Below are 13541 nucleotides of genomic sequence, written 5' to 3' on the forward strand. Positions count from 1 at the left end.
CCAAGGTTAAGGGGTCTTTCACACAGAACGCTGTTTTGCGTGCAGAACCCAGGGTAGTGGAATGGAAAAAAAAAATGCTGGAGATGCATTTTTATGCCTTCAGCTGAACTTCTTTTAACTTGAGTTCTACTTTCTAGAACACTGTGCCACTTGCGAGATGAAAAATGCAAGAAAACAAAAACGTAAGATGCTAGAAACGAAAATAAAACGAGACGTAGGAAGTAGGAGTAGCGTAAGCTTAGGTGAGAGTAGACGCCTCTCGATGTTCAAACAAATAGAGCTGGGCAACAAACTCAAGCTCCTCCAACATTTGTCTCTAAAAATTCTCATTTTAAGACTTCTAATTCGTGACCCGTGTTTTGGTTTGCTCTATCCTCTGTGCTTTAGTGTTTATAAATATGTAATGCTTCGGGTCAGAGGTCACTCTTCCACCGGAACTAGACTTGCGTACGGTCTTTACTGGAAGCCAGTGATTGTAGTTTATAGTTATAAATATGGATATTTTTCCATCGCTTCGCTTCAGAAAGCCTTTATTAACCCCCTGGAGCCGTATGGATTACTTTTATGATGGATGGATGTATTCACTCCCATTATAAAGCTTGGAAGAGCCAGGATATTTTTTTATATAACTCCTAGGATGGCTTGAGGGTGAGTAAATTATGGGATACTGGATACAATTTTTGACACTCAAACATGTTCACATACAGGTTTACTGTGCGAAATTCAATTCTGCTTTGACTTTGTTTGAAACTATTTCATTGGCGGAGCAAAAATAGACAAAGTAACTGGGAATATTGTATCTAAAATGTACACAATATTAATTTCTTGTGTACTTTTGTGTTGTATAAAACCAATATCAAAACCTAATGTTGGTCTGAATATCAGCAAAATTTATAGGCTAATATATATGCCTATACTGATTGATATATAGTAGCCTATCAATAAAAATTAAACATCAGCATAGAGTAATTTTATTATTGATTATTGTTTTATTATATATTAAAATAACTGAAAGATTGTCCTCTGGTCTCTCTACAGGATAATAATGAGGAGGACTATCATGCCCATAAATAATTACCCAGTAGAGCACATCAGTCCAGCTCTCCATTGTGATACACTGAAAGACTGTGAGCATAGAAAAGCCAATGTTGTCAAAATTGGTGATGCCAAAGTTGGGACCAGGCCAACCTGCCCGACATTCAGTGCCATTGATGGTGCAGCGGCGCCCGTGTCCAGCCTGAGCACAGGGTGATGGCTTCTCATTCTCCCTGGTGGCAACAATGTCTGAAACAGAGGTTGAAAGCTTAGATAACAAATCTAAGTATTGCTTTGTCAATTCATTATAATTAAATATTTTCTTTTACATATTTAAAACGTTTTCAATTATGAGATGCACTTTAATATATGTTTAAAGATCAGTTATCAGTCTCCAAATAAAAAGACTCACTAGTGCCCTGGTAGTAACATGTCTTGTGCATTTTACACTTGAACAGCTCCAAACCCATAATGGCATAAATGGTGACCATGAAGAAGACTAGCAATGCAATGTGGAAGAGGGGCAACATGGACTTCAGAATAGAGCTCATCACCACCTGCAGGCCTGGATGACAACAAATACACTTTCAACACACCACCTTTTTGGCAAAGACATTATATTCTAATCTTACATGATAGTTAACAGCATGAGTATAATAGGTTGTGTAAGCACTTATTTAACCTGCAATTTTCACTCAATAGTGACTCAGTTTGTTAAAAATACGATGTAAGTGTACTTATATATAATGTAATTATGATATTATGTTGTGAGTATATTTAGGATATAGCTTTAAATTCCTATGTTGCAGTACTTGTGGTGCTATTGCGATGTTATTTTTTCAGAAAAGTCTTACTGGGAACTCCTGAGACGAGCCGCAGAGGTCGCAAGACTCGAAACGCTCTAAGAGCCTTCATGTCAAACCCGCCTCCCTTCTCGTTGGGAACTCCTGCTATTGTGTTGATGGTGTCCACACAAAGTGTGAAGAGCCTGTGGAAGCAGTTTAAAAGGACTATTACTTAATGAATATAAAACAATTAATAAAACAATTTCAGATTATATTGTGTGGATTATTAATATGTCACAAACTCGTCAAAAACGTTCAGGACAGTTTTGAGAATCATTTCAGAAGACAATTGTGTGTGTGACTTCTGTGACAATTTTTGTGTGACTTCTGGACATTCTGAAAGTCATCTTACCCCATGAACACAATAACAAAGTCTAATAAGTTCCAACAATTTCGTAAATAGGCTCCTTCATGGAACAGGAGCCCATACGCTACTATCTTGAAGAAGCACTCCAGAGTGAAAATGATCAGGAAGATGTACTCCAGACTCTCCTGCAAGGAAACAAACAGTGTTAAAGGAGGAATTAATGGGGTGTAAAAGATGATGCAGTAACAAAACAAAAAAAAAAAAAGGTTTTGTTTGTAATTTAATGGCAACTGTGATGGGTTTGCTTAGCTAACTCAGCTAACTTAGCTGGAAGCCTCATATCGATCATATCAAAGGTAAAGTTAGTAAAAATATTGGAATTCTTTATAACGATAAACACACATTGGATGAATCTTCATTACAGCTTCTATACTTAACCTTAATTGTTCCATATTTAACATACGGTACAGAAGTGTGGGGTAATGCATGCACCAGTTATACAGAAAGGCTGTTCTTACTTCAGAAGAAAGCGACAAGAATTGTGACTTACAAAGGTTTACGAGACTTATGGTTTACAAAGGCATATAAAGGTACAAAGGTTTACTACAAATTATGTGGAGAGTGAAAAATAATTTGGTGCCAATACATATCCAAAACAAATTCATGCTAATCACAGACAGTAACAATAGAAGAAAAGGCAATTTTTGTGTACCATATTCACGCACCTCACAAAAACAAAAAGGGTTTCTTGTAATTGGGATCAGTTTATGGAACTCTTTGGACATTGTTCAAAAATCATGTAACACGATTGTTCAATTCAATAAAATGTATAAAAAAAATGTACTTGGAAAATACGAAGGCAGTGAAGCATAAGAACCAATGTTTGACAAATTTGAAACTGTCAGTTATTTAGATGCGAAGTAATATTGTACCTCGACATAGGGAAAAACGAAAAAAAAAAAAAAAAAACGGCGAGCCATCTGTTCTGTGCCAGCTCAGATTATTGAAAAAAGGGGCATGAAATTATAAGATTATGTCTTCCTCATGCTCCTATTCAGCATTGAATGTTATTATTTTGTTGTTGATGTGATGATTATTGTGTCTGTAATAATATCATGACTGAATAAAGAACTTGAACTTGAACTTGGTTTGGTCAATAAAATCTTTAATCAAAATAACTTCCCCTCCATCTTGCAGCGACATTTCTTTTGTTCCCTGATGATGTGTTTACTGGCAAAAGGGCGGGACAACCTATCACTCACATGACATCACAGCAATAGACTGGTGCAGGAATGACGTCTCTTTGTATAGGCCAACCGGCAGTTAGCATCACACTGGTTCCCTCGACAGAAACCCAATAGGGGATTTCCCTAGGCTTTTGGATTATCACAAAAAACAAGCTCTGTGATCAATAAAAGTTTATGATACTTACACGTTTTGTCCATCAAGATGGTTTTCTCAGATTAACACAACTTTTATGAATTTTGAAGCCTAAATGCAGACTATAAACGAACCATGGTCCCACAACTTCAACCTCATCACCACAAAGCTTCTTTCAACTCCTTCAGTTTTATCTAGCAACCGCCTTTTTCAAGACACATAACATCTTAAAAAATCGCTTGTATTTTATGACGTAGAATAAAACGTGAAAGTATCTTGAGCTTGAGTTCACCACAGACCTTATTTGTTATTTCAGCCATTTCGTAACCAAAAACCCATTGAAAAAACTCAATAACTTCAATGCTAAAATGCTAACTTGTTTCCGTGTTTTGAATTTACGTCATTCCTGCACAACTATAGCAAACCACAACCATCCAGTCAATTCACGATGAAGAAAAAATCAAGTCCCACTACAATTTGTTCTTGTTCAAGAAGCCATTTCACTGCTATATATGACACAATATGGAAGAAAAGACTAGCGCAACTTCGGTTTCATGCCAACTTTAAGCTTTTACTCTTAGCTGACTCTGCATATTAAGCTGGATTGGAAGAATATTAACATAAAAAAATTACAGCATAAACTACAGGACATCTTCTTTGACTTTCTGAAGGACATTTCATGGAAGTTTTGTTATTTCCACATCCTAAAATGACTTTATATCTCAGAGGGGCTATTAGCAGCTATAACTCACTGTCAACTACATCGCATGGATGATTTGTTCAAAAAACAAATGCAAAGTGGCTCTAAAACCTGAACCTTAACATTTGCCAAACCAAACAACCTTCCTCAGATGTGCAGTGAGGATCTAATCTGTATGTTTACACAGCACACTGCCTCTCATTCTACACTAGCAGGTCATATCAAAATAATTTTGATCATGTCTGAGATCCACTCTCAGCTCCTCTTTCATGACTTACTATCTAAGGAATGGATGACCCACACCGACAGTCACTGTAACCCCAGGGGAGTAAATAAGTGAGTGGGGCTCAGATTTGTGTAATCTGAAATGTAATAACACCCTGTGTTCTGAGAGAGGTGAATATGACTGCACACGCTAGTGGAAAGAGTGTGACCTACATACCGCCAATGAAGCTTGAGTCATGAAATAAGCTTGTGTAAAGAGGATTTATCATTCTTTTCAAGTGTTTATATAGCCAAAACCAAAAAGGTTACACATAGGAAATTAATTTTGGCACCTAGACTTTAAGTCAGCAACAGCAAAGTTCTGTGGCCACATGGGGTAAATGATTTCATTATCTTGCAAGTCTGCTCTGTCATGTCAATAAAATCCAGATTAATGCGTCATGAAAATCCCCTGCCATGATTTGAGTATATTTTTAAACACCACACTTGTACCTTTGGACATGCACATCTCAAACCAAAGACTAAATATAAAACCCACGACACAAAACAGCACCTGCTGCTAGCATGGTATATTTCCAGTTTTAAAACATGTTCTAAATTGCAGTGTTGGTAGGCCTATATTAACTTAAACTTAAAAAGAGCTTATTTATATAAATCACATAGGCTATTAATCCAAAGGAATCCAGTGCAAACCGGTGCAAACACCAACTGGGAGAAAACTTTAGCGCACATGTATCAGTTTCAAAACACATACGTTAAAGGACCTGAATAGATCTGAGCAACACTTGATGTTGGAAATGTAAATTTCTCAGATTATCTGGCAACACATGAGGCGTCTGAGGCACATATCCCTTTAATCCAGTAGTGTCATAAAAAATGATATCATTTATTTGCAAAATGAGTTGATGTATCACTGCAAATTACTAGTAAATTGAATTAATCAGGGATTATTTGTTTAACCTGTATGTTCTCCTATGATACGTGTAATTTAAGAACATCTCACCAATGTTAGGTTAGTGTTGTTGGTGTCCTCTTCAGGCATAGGGAGAAACACAGCCAGAGCTACACAGTTAGCAAAGATAGTTAGCAGGATAATGATCTCAAAGGGTCTGATGGAGTCTGCTCAGGAAAACATTGGGCAAACATGGCACAAACTACCACTGGAAAATTGAAGTAAAGATTTTCACATTCAACTATGTGATGAATATAAGCAGGTCTTGCATACATTAGATTTAACCATAAATTAACAGTTTTTAAATAAAAGAAAGGGATATTGGACAGTTATAAATTGTAATCAAGGACTCTTCAGATTTTACATCAGAATAAACATTTGCTAGGACAGAATATATTATATAATAAATATACGATTGAAAAAACCTAAATAGGCTATATTTATAAAATATATATTTTTTTAAAATACATCCAGTATATATTACAAATTTATTTATCATGATAGAAATAGTTTCATGGCCAGTAAGAAGTATTTCTAAATTTTCTCAATTCTCTTGGCTTCAGAAATACTTACTAACTGTCTATTATTGCTGAGTTTAAACTGTACACTACATGTAGCCTGTAACTGTAACTAACTGTAATTCTAAACAACAAAAACAAAACTAACTGTAATTCTGTGTGCATTTCTGCCACTAGGGGGTGGAATCAGAATTTCACTGCCAGCTCAGCATCATGTCCACTAGTGATCCTACACAACAGCTGTACACAGCCAGAATATTATTAAACTGTATAAATACACATAGACAAATAGCTCCAAAATTACACCTCCTATTCACACTTCCATTTATACGCCTCTTGTGAACTAATCAAGTAAAAGTTTTCAGTTTGTAAAGCAAATATTTACTGTAGGCTTATATTGCTGTTTTTTCTCCAAGGGTGATCTCAAAAGAGGAAGCAAAGAAGCCGCTTCCACCTTTTTGTTTTAATTGCAGCACAGCCGATTTTAGTCTGGGACTAGCTTAAACCTTTTCTGTGAAACCGGGGGTATGAAGCCGTGTTAAAACAATTAACACTAGTTTAAAGTCTTATTAATAGTTTTGCTGACTGGCTGTAAATAGTCTGGGGTTTATCCTTATCATCTTCCAAGTTAAGGCCGGGAACTACTGCTTCCAATTGACCGTGTTGAGTCTGACACATAACAAAAGCTTAACACCTTTAGTTCACAACTGAGACAGAGATTTCAGCACCTTAAGAGACACTAAACCTGGGGATTACGAAGAACAACTGTGCCTCTTTTATTTTTTCACCTCGCAAATCAAGATATCTTTCATGGAGCAAATATCTCGCTATGGTTTTGTTGAACATTAAAAAGCTGAGTAAGACAAAGCAGTGGCTGTGTGCTTTTTCTGGCATGCACGCTAAACCATCTCTCTGGGGGACAGATGCCTTCCTAAAACATGCCTATCTCAGCTTACGATTCAATAACATAACTAGATGAACATCAAACCACAGTCCAAAGCTATATGGAAAGGGAACTGACCAACTAAAAATCAAGTTAGTTTGAAGGATACTTCCATTCCACAATGTTGATGCAGGTCTTGCGGAAAGGGTTTTTGAGCGTGAAGAAGAACAAGGAACGCGGAGGTCGAGGGTTTCCTCCGGTGGCCTGCATTTTCTTGATCTTCTCCCTCTGCTTTCTCTTCAGTTCTTCTTCATTCATGATGAACGAGGCCAAAGCTGCCACCCCACCATCACCACCGCCGCCACCTGACTCCATTTTGAATCTCCCAAATGTAAAATCTTCTTATTTTCCACAAAATGTGATGGAAATTCGCTCAAAAACCTGAAATGAGATTCCTAGTTTAACAAATCCTTGATCTCCTTAAGTCCAGGTCAGATCTTCAGCATGGTCCTAAGCCTCATCCACCATCTCGTCCTCTCTGAGGAAGGCACAGTCTACCTTCTTAGCCCTGGCCCCTGCTGCAAACCTACACCAGCCGAGGCGGCATCAGAGGGGCAGGGAACATTTAGGCACAGCTGGCCCCTTCTGAGGGATATATATAGACAGGCAGTCAGTGTCCATTCTTGGGGGTGCGGAGGCAGGTGGAGGAGGGGAAGGGCAGCCTTGGGGTGCAGCAGACGGAGAAACCAAAAAGAAAGAGAATGAAGGATCCATAAGAGAAATTCAGCTGCTTTTACAACAGATGAAATATGACATTAAAAAGACAGAAATATGAATAATAGTGTTATTGAAATATGCCAGGCTTATTTACTAGGTGGTTTACTGTATGAAACAGCAGATGGGAATGTTTACAGGATCCAATGTTGGTGGTTTCCAACTAAATATATCTCACCACTGGATTTTAGCGTCAAACTTTGAGTTACACTCATGATGTGGCAATAGTAGGTCTCTATTCTAAGTCTTTGTGAACTTGCTCAAGAAAATAACTGTACGAAGAAAGTTGACAATATTCTGTATATTTAATATTTCAGTGCATTTTCACATAAGCAAGAATGTTCCAGCTGTAAAACAGCTACAAGTATTTTGGATACATACTGGAATTAAATTCTTGTAGCAACAAATACGATAGTCAAGCAAAGTCCTACAAATTCCTTCACATTTTGAGGTGCAAAATCAATATTATTGGATGTCTGTAAATCAGACTCTTCAACAAAAGAGCCAATCATCTAAGAGGAAGCTTATGAGGTTACCATTCAACAGTAACAACCACTCAAACCCTTATTTTCTTCAGTCTTACGAAGATAATATACATCATGAAATAAGGTTATTACAATGTGCAATGTGTTTTTAAAGATATATTCTTGAGGCATATATGCCATCATTAATGGTATTATCAAATGGCAAAAGAAAATAATAAAAGAAAATCAATAATGGAAATCATTCAATACATTTTCTTGGTAACTCAAAGTGAAACTACAACAGTGCAATGACATTCCACCCATTCATATGTGCATCTGTATTAGATTGCAAACAGTCCATATCAATGCTCCCAGATTACACTATTTTTATTGCAATCTCATCCTTTGCTATGTAATTTCAAAGCAAAGTAGTGGCAGCACTGATATATTCAAGTTATTGGGTGAGAAATGTAAAGGTGACCGCTGGAATGAGACTGGAGCTGGCTGATTACCATCATTTATGTTAACAGCAAGCTACTAAATGTTTTCACAGCTGCAGTTTGAAAGCTGAATACAATCAAGTCAGCCTTCGTACAATTAAAATAATAATAATAATACACAAGCATCAGGCCAACTGAAAATACATTGCCATAAAAGCTGAAATTGTAAGACAAACATGCGAATGTTGTCTCAGTCAGTGGTGCCCTTTTCCCCAGCTGGAGTCTGAGGGCTTAGCTGAGCAGCTTGTGGCGATCAAACACAGTCTTTCGCTGCTCCTGGACCTGTTTCTTCCAGCGCTGCTGAGCTCCCTCTACCCTCTCCAGCACCGTGTTCCCACGACCATCCACATGCGGCCTCACGTCCTGTCGGGAGAAACAATGAGCACAATTAATATCTAAACCTAACAAAATGGTCACCAAAATAATGAACCATAGCACAAATATTTTATCCTTAATACCATTTACCTGTTAAATCGTAATACAATTACTTTATTGTTAGTTATGAAGTCAGTGAGTGAGCGACCAAAATCTGAAAATCTTTTTTGTTCTGTAAATACACATTCAACAGAAAATGTGTCTTCATTTTTGTGAAGTGTGTGTGAAAGACTTGTATCTAAGCAATGCTGTGCTATTTAGAGAAAATATTTCCCAATGTTATACCTAAAGATTTATTTTGCTCAAAAATATCTAATTTAGATTCCAAGTCAAATGTAAATTTTTCAAACAATAAATTAGGTCAAATAAGCACAGATGTGGACATACCTCAGAATCCTCCTCGTTGTGCAGTGGAATGGTGTACTGATCATGTTTGCGGATCAGAGGATCAACTAGAAGCAGGAACAGCATGTACAGCAGAAGAGCTCCAACCACTGACAAGTAGATGATAATGGTCACCTAGGAAATATACAAACGGAACATAGAAACAGAAGTTGCGATAGTATTTTCTTTCCTTTTGTGATGTATATCCGAGTGAAACGGCTTCTCGAACAAGAAAATTTGACTTGATTTTGTCCTTCGGGAATTGATTGGATTGTTGTGGTTAACTATTGATGTGATGTCATGTGAGTGACAGGTTGTCCCACCCTCATACCAGTAAACACATCATCAGATAAGAGAAGTTGCTGCAAGTGGGAGGGGAAGTTATTTTGATTTAAGATTTTGAGGGCACATAAAAAAAACACAATAGAAAAAGAATCATTTATAACAAACTGCAATGTTCCATAAAAAAACGGTCAATTTTGATTTCATGGTGACTTTAATACCCTTTATACTACATTATAAAAGGCAAGAAAGCAGATTATAATAAACATATCTTTAATTTTAAGTAGGATTGATTGATTATTGGAAGTTGCTCAGTACCTTGATGGTGTTGCTGCTTCGTTCTTCATACTTGCACTCACAGAGCAGACAGTAGGCCTCCACATCATGACCAGGCACTGGCATGGGCTCCACCACATGCAGACAGTTACTACAAACCAATACATAAAAAATAAATAACTCAGAGAAAGAAAATCGACAGTTTATTCATCTATTTATAATTTCCTTTACAGACAACACAGGTCTATGCAGACTCTCACCAGTCTTTCTGGGTCACGTTTCTTTTGTAGATATGTCCACTGATGTTTCTGTAAGGTGGACAGATGCACTTGCAACGCACATCTTCAAAACTCTGTGTAAGGAACATATGAAGTGACATGTTTAGGGAATATTTGACATAATAAGTGGGAAAATATGAAGAGCATAAATTTAATGGACATGTGTTAGGGGAAAATTGTACCTTATCTGCATGTGCAATTGATATCACGTCTATGAGAACAAGAAACAGCAGAACGAGTGCTGGTGCTCGAAGATTTTGAGCAATGCTGGATGACATGACGCCTGCACATAAACATCATTTACTTTATTTATTGTTTTACTGAAGGCAATTGCTTATATTGAACTGGGACAATCAGTATTAAAGTAAACAAGGCTAGTCATCGGTTGATTCGAATTTTTATTCATGTGGGACCTAAACAATATACTCCTAATCAATTTGTGTATTGAGTGGCTTATGCAGCATTTGTATAAATCTGATAGACACCCGGGGACACAATTCCACAGTTTAGGCCTTTTCCCCTCTCTATTGTGTATTTAAAGAGAAAATACTATTAAATCTAAAAAAAAAAAAAAAATCAATGTTTAAACTAAATGTTACATGCGCAACTGCAAACGTAAAAATAAATGCATATACGCACCTTTAATAATACATCAATGCCCATCAAATATATGTTGACTTTCTCCGGAAGTTGAGACTGTGTCACGTGATGATAGATGTCCCGCCTTCATGACCGGTGAAAGGCAAATTAAAAGACTTCACAACATGTTTTATTTTTTACAGTCTATGGTTTTTTTAATACGAACTAAAATGAAATAACGTTATTTATTTGTTCCATAGAAAAACAAACTCATGATATCTTTATGAGTTGTAATGTCCCCAAATTTATATTATAAAATAGAGATAATAAAAATATAAATAATTACTTATTGACTGCACACAAATAAGAAACGCAGTCTTCAGATTTTGTAAACCACCAGAAAGGAAATAAATCAGCAAATGGAAAGCTAATATTTTGAGGAAGCGCAAAAAGTCTAGGCATAAGTTCATACATAAACCCAACATTGTTCAAACTTCCCATAAACAGTTTACTCTGTCTCTATTGGTTCCCCAACCCGTCACTCAGACTGTGCCACCTCCAATCATCGAGCAGCCTTTTAATCATATATAATTTTGGCGGCGGTCGGAAGATGGCGGAAAATTTGAAAGGTAAGAATATATAGTTTAATCGTTCAGAAACAACGGTTTACTTAATATATGTCATCTCTTTTACATTAGTTGTTCGTTAAATTATATCTTTACAAAGAAACCCCGGAAACAAACACTCCGTTTTGGAAGAATCTTTGCTGCAAGTTGTTGATAAAAACTCACATCGATGGTCGATGTTATGGCCACCGCGCGCTCACGCAACACATTCAACAAGCTCATTGTGAATGCCTTAACTCATCTATCTTTCTTGAATTAACGTTAACTTTGTAAAGTTGTACAATGTCACAGCTGGTTCAAATGTGTGTACGTTCAGTAGTTAGCAAGCATAATTTTCAGTGTTTAGCTAACTTTCCCGTTCCCGTCCAGGAATATGATCTAACGTTAACTTACTCCGTATGTTTGAACAAAAATCACATTTCCCCTCAACATGTTAATCTACGCCTCTGTCGTTGTTTACCCACTTATTTTAGGTTTACTTCTCATGTCTATTCTTAATAATTACGATTAGTCTTAGCCAGTTTAATAAATGGCCCATCGGTTAGTGATGATAACGTTACATGTTTGATTTCCTGTAAGGATTTTTTTTTTAGCTCAAACTGGCAATATGATCCAGTTATCTGTACAATATTTTAATAAATGTTTAACTTTCATGTTGTTCTGTGATTTACTGCAGTCTTTCGATGATGATGATTCCCTGGTCAGGGAATATATATTCCCTTCCTTCAATATCCGTTACAAGCAATAATATATTTTCATTTCTAAGGACCTGTTAAAATTTTGTATGGAAAATTATGTGAAGTAGTAAAATCAATTAAATTGGCTTTTGTTTGTAATTGTACTGAAGAATGTTAAAATATTTTACAGGCAATATTTGCGATATAAGTTAGCAACATCTTTTTTTAAACCCAATATTATAATGTTAGATTCTTAATTGAATTTAAAATGATTTGGGTAGCACTTTTCACAAATATCATTTTGAAACAAAATTAATTCCATACAACTAGTTAACTAATAAATCTTAAAATAAATATTTTGTAACAATTTTGAACAGTAGTGTACGTGTGTGTGTGTATATATATATATATATATATATATATATATATATATATATTACGCTTAAAATCCATTTGGTAATTTTTGCTGTCAAATTCTCAGCAGACTCCTAGTTTACAGGCTTTACAGGCATGTGGACTTCAGCTATTTTCTGAATTTATTTTCAGAAATATTTTCATATTTTGATCAAAACTTTACACACGTCTGCCATCACAAATTTCATCATGCGTTTTTCCTGCAATTAACATCTAATTGTTCTTGTAGGTCAAATGTGTAGGGTAGCATGCATTGCTAACGCAGACCAGCTGGAAGTGATCTGTCGAGAGCAGGGGGTGGTATGCGGCGATCTGGGCATCAACAAGAACAACCTGTGCGACTATGAGGTAGAATACCTTTGCGACTACAAAAGGAAAGTTATCACCGATGGGAAGACACAAACAGTACAGGTGAGCATAAAACTCTGGCTTGTAAGTGGTCTCACATTAGCGGTGGGTGATATGAATGACCAGAATATTATTTTCACGATATGAGAAATTTTATTGCATGATAACAATGTATATCTCAATATAGCCTAGTTATTTGTGTTATTTAAAAAATAAGAACAAAGAAGCAAATTACAAACAGTAGGACAGATATAGCTTAATATAACAAAGATACAAATTAAACGTAGTAAGAAATACTCCAGAAATTGAATAATAAAATGTAAAAACACTGCACTGTCTTCACTGTATGAATTAAATATAAATGGATGCTTAATAAAGATAAAATAGTTATTCAGTTAAAGGGTTGGTTCACCCAAAAATGAAAATTCTGTCAGTAATTACTCACCCTCATGTTGTTCCAACCCCGTAAGACCTTCGTTCATCTTCGGAACACAAATTAAGATATTTTTGATTAAATCTGAGAGCTGGCTCACTGCTCCATAGGCTTCTAAAGACGTTATAACTTGCTGGCCCAGAAAATGCATTAAAGACATCGTTAATATAGTCCAAGTCACTACAGTGGCTCAATCTTAAGTTTATAAAGCGATGAGAATACTCTTTGTGCGCAAAAAAGTTTGTTTTTGCACACAAAAAGTATTCTCGTCGCTCTATATTATTTA

At 36.2% G+C, this 13541-nt stretch overlaps 3 protein-coding genes across 3 annotated transcripts in view; 1 reads left to right on the plus strand and 2 right to left on the minus strand.

The window, feature by feature from the left end:
• cacna1sb (calcium channel, voltage-dependent, L type, alpha 1S subunit, b) overlaps positions 1-7361 on the minus strand; it is a 35056-nt gene extending 27695 nt beyond the window's left edge. The window contains 6 exon segments of the mRNA XM_084138496.1: positions 1079-1284; positions 1448-1600; positions 1890-2023; positions 2233-2372; positions 5496-5601; positions 7015-7361. Coding sequence (XP_083994622.1) covers positions 1079-1284; positions 1448-1600; positions 1890-2023; positions 2233-2372; positions 5496-5601; positions 7015-7220 — 945 coding nt within the window. The 5' untranslated portion in view covers positions 7221-7361.
• Positions 7362-7901: 540 nt separating this feature from the next.
• On the minus strand, positions 7902-10914 carry tmem9 (transmembrane protein 9). Its single transcript, XM_084138572.1, has 6 exons — positions 10818-10914; positions 10361-10461; positions 10161-10252; positions 9943-10051; positions 9346-9477; positions 7902-8946 (listed from the first exon to the last, which is right to left on the minus strand). Exons 2-6 carry the CDS (start codon positions 10454-10456, stop codon positions 8815-8817), a joined length of 561 nt encoding a protein of 186 aa, XP_083994698.1. The 5' UTR covers positions 10457-10461; positions 10818-10914; the 3' UTR covers positions 7902-8814.
• A 403-nt stretch (positions 10915-11317) lies between these two features.
• The window catches only part of suv39h1b (SUV39H1 histone lysine methyltransferase b), an 11306-nt gene continuing 9082 nt past the window's right edge, over positions 11318-13541 (plus strand). Inside the window, exons 1-2 of the mRNA XM_084087496.1 lie at positions 11318-11386; positions 12704-12885. Of these exons, the coding sequence (XP_083943622.1) occupies positions 11368-11386; positions 12704-12885 (201 nt within the window). The 5' untranslated portion in view covers positions 11318-11367. The remainder of the gene's footprint in view (positions 11387-12703; positions 12886-13541) is intronic.

The sequence above is a fragment of the Abramis brama genome (genome assembly GCF_963993115.1).
Source record: "Abramis brama genome assembly, chromosome: 16".
In the NCBI taxonomy this organism is placed as follows: Eukaryota; Metazoa; Chordata; class Actinopteri; order Cypriniformes; family Leuciscidae; genus Abramis; species Abramis brama.

Excerpts from the sequence above, each read along its gene's own strand:
- tmem9 (XM_084138572.1), bottom strand. The coding sequence starts at position 10,456 with ATGTCATCCAGCATTGCTCAAAATCTTCGAGCACCAGCACTCGTTCTG. Across the intron at positions 10,052-10,160 it reads AACGTGACCCAGAAAGACTG|TAACTGTCTGCATGTGGTGG; the intron begins GTGAGAGTCTGC and ends ATTGGTTTGTAG. Across the intron at positions 8,947-9,345 it reads ACAACGAGGAGGATTCTGAG|GACGTGAGGCCGCATGTGGA; the intron begins GTATGTCCACAT and ends TTCTCCCGACAG.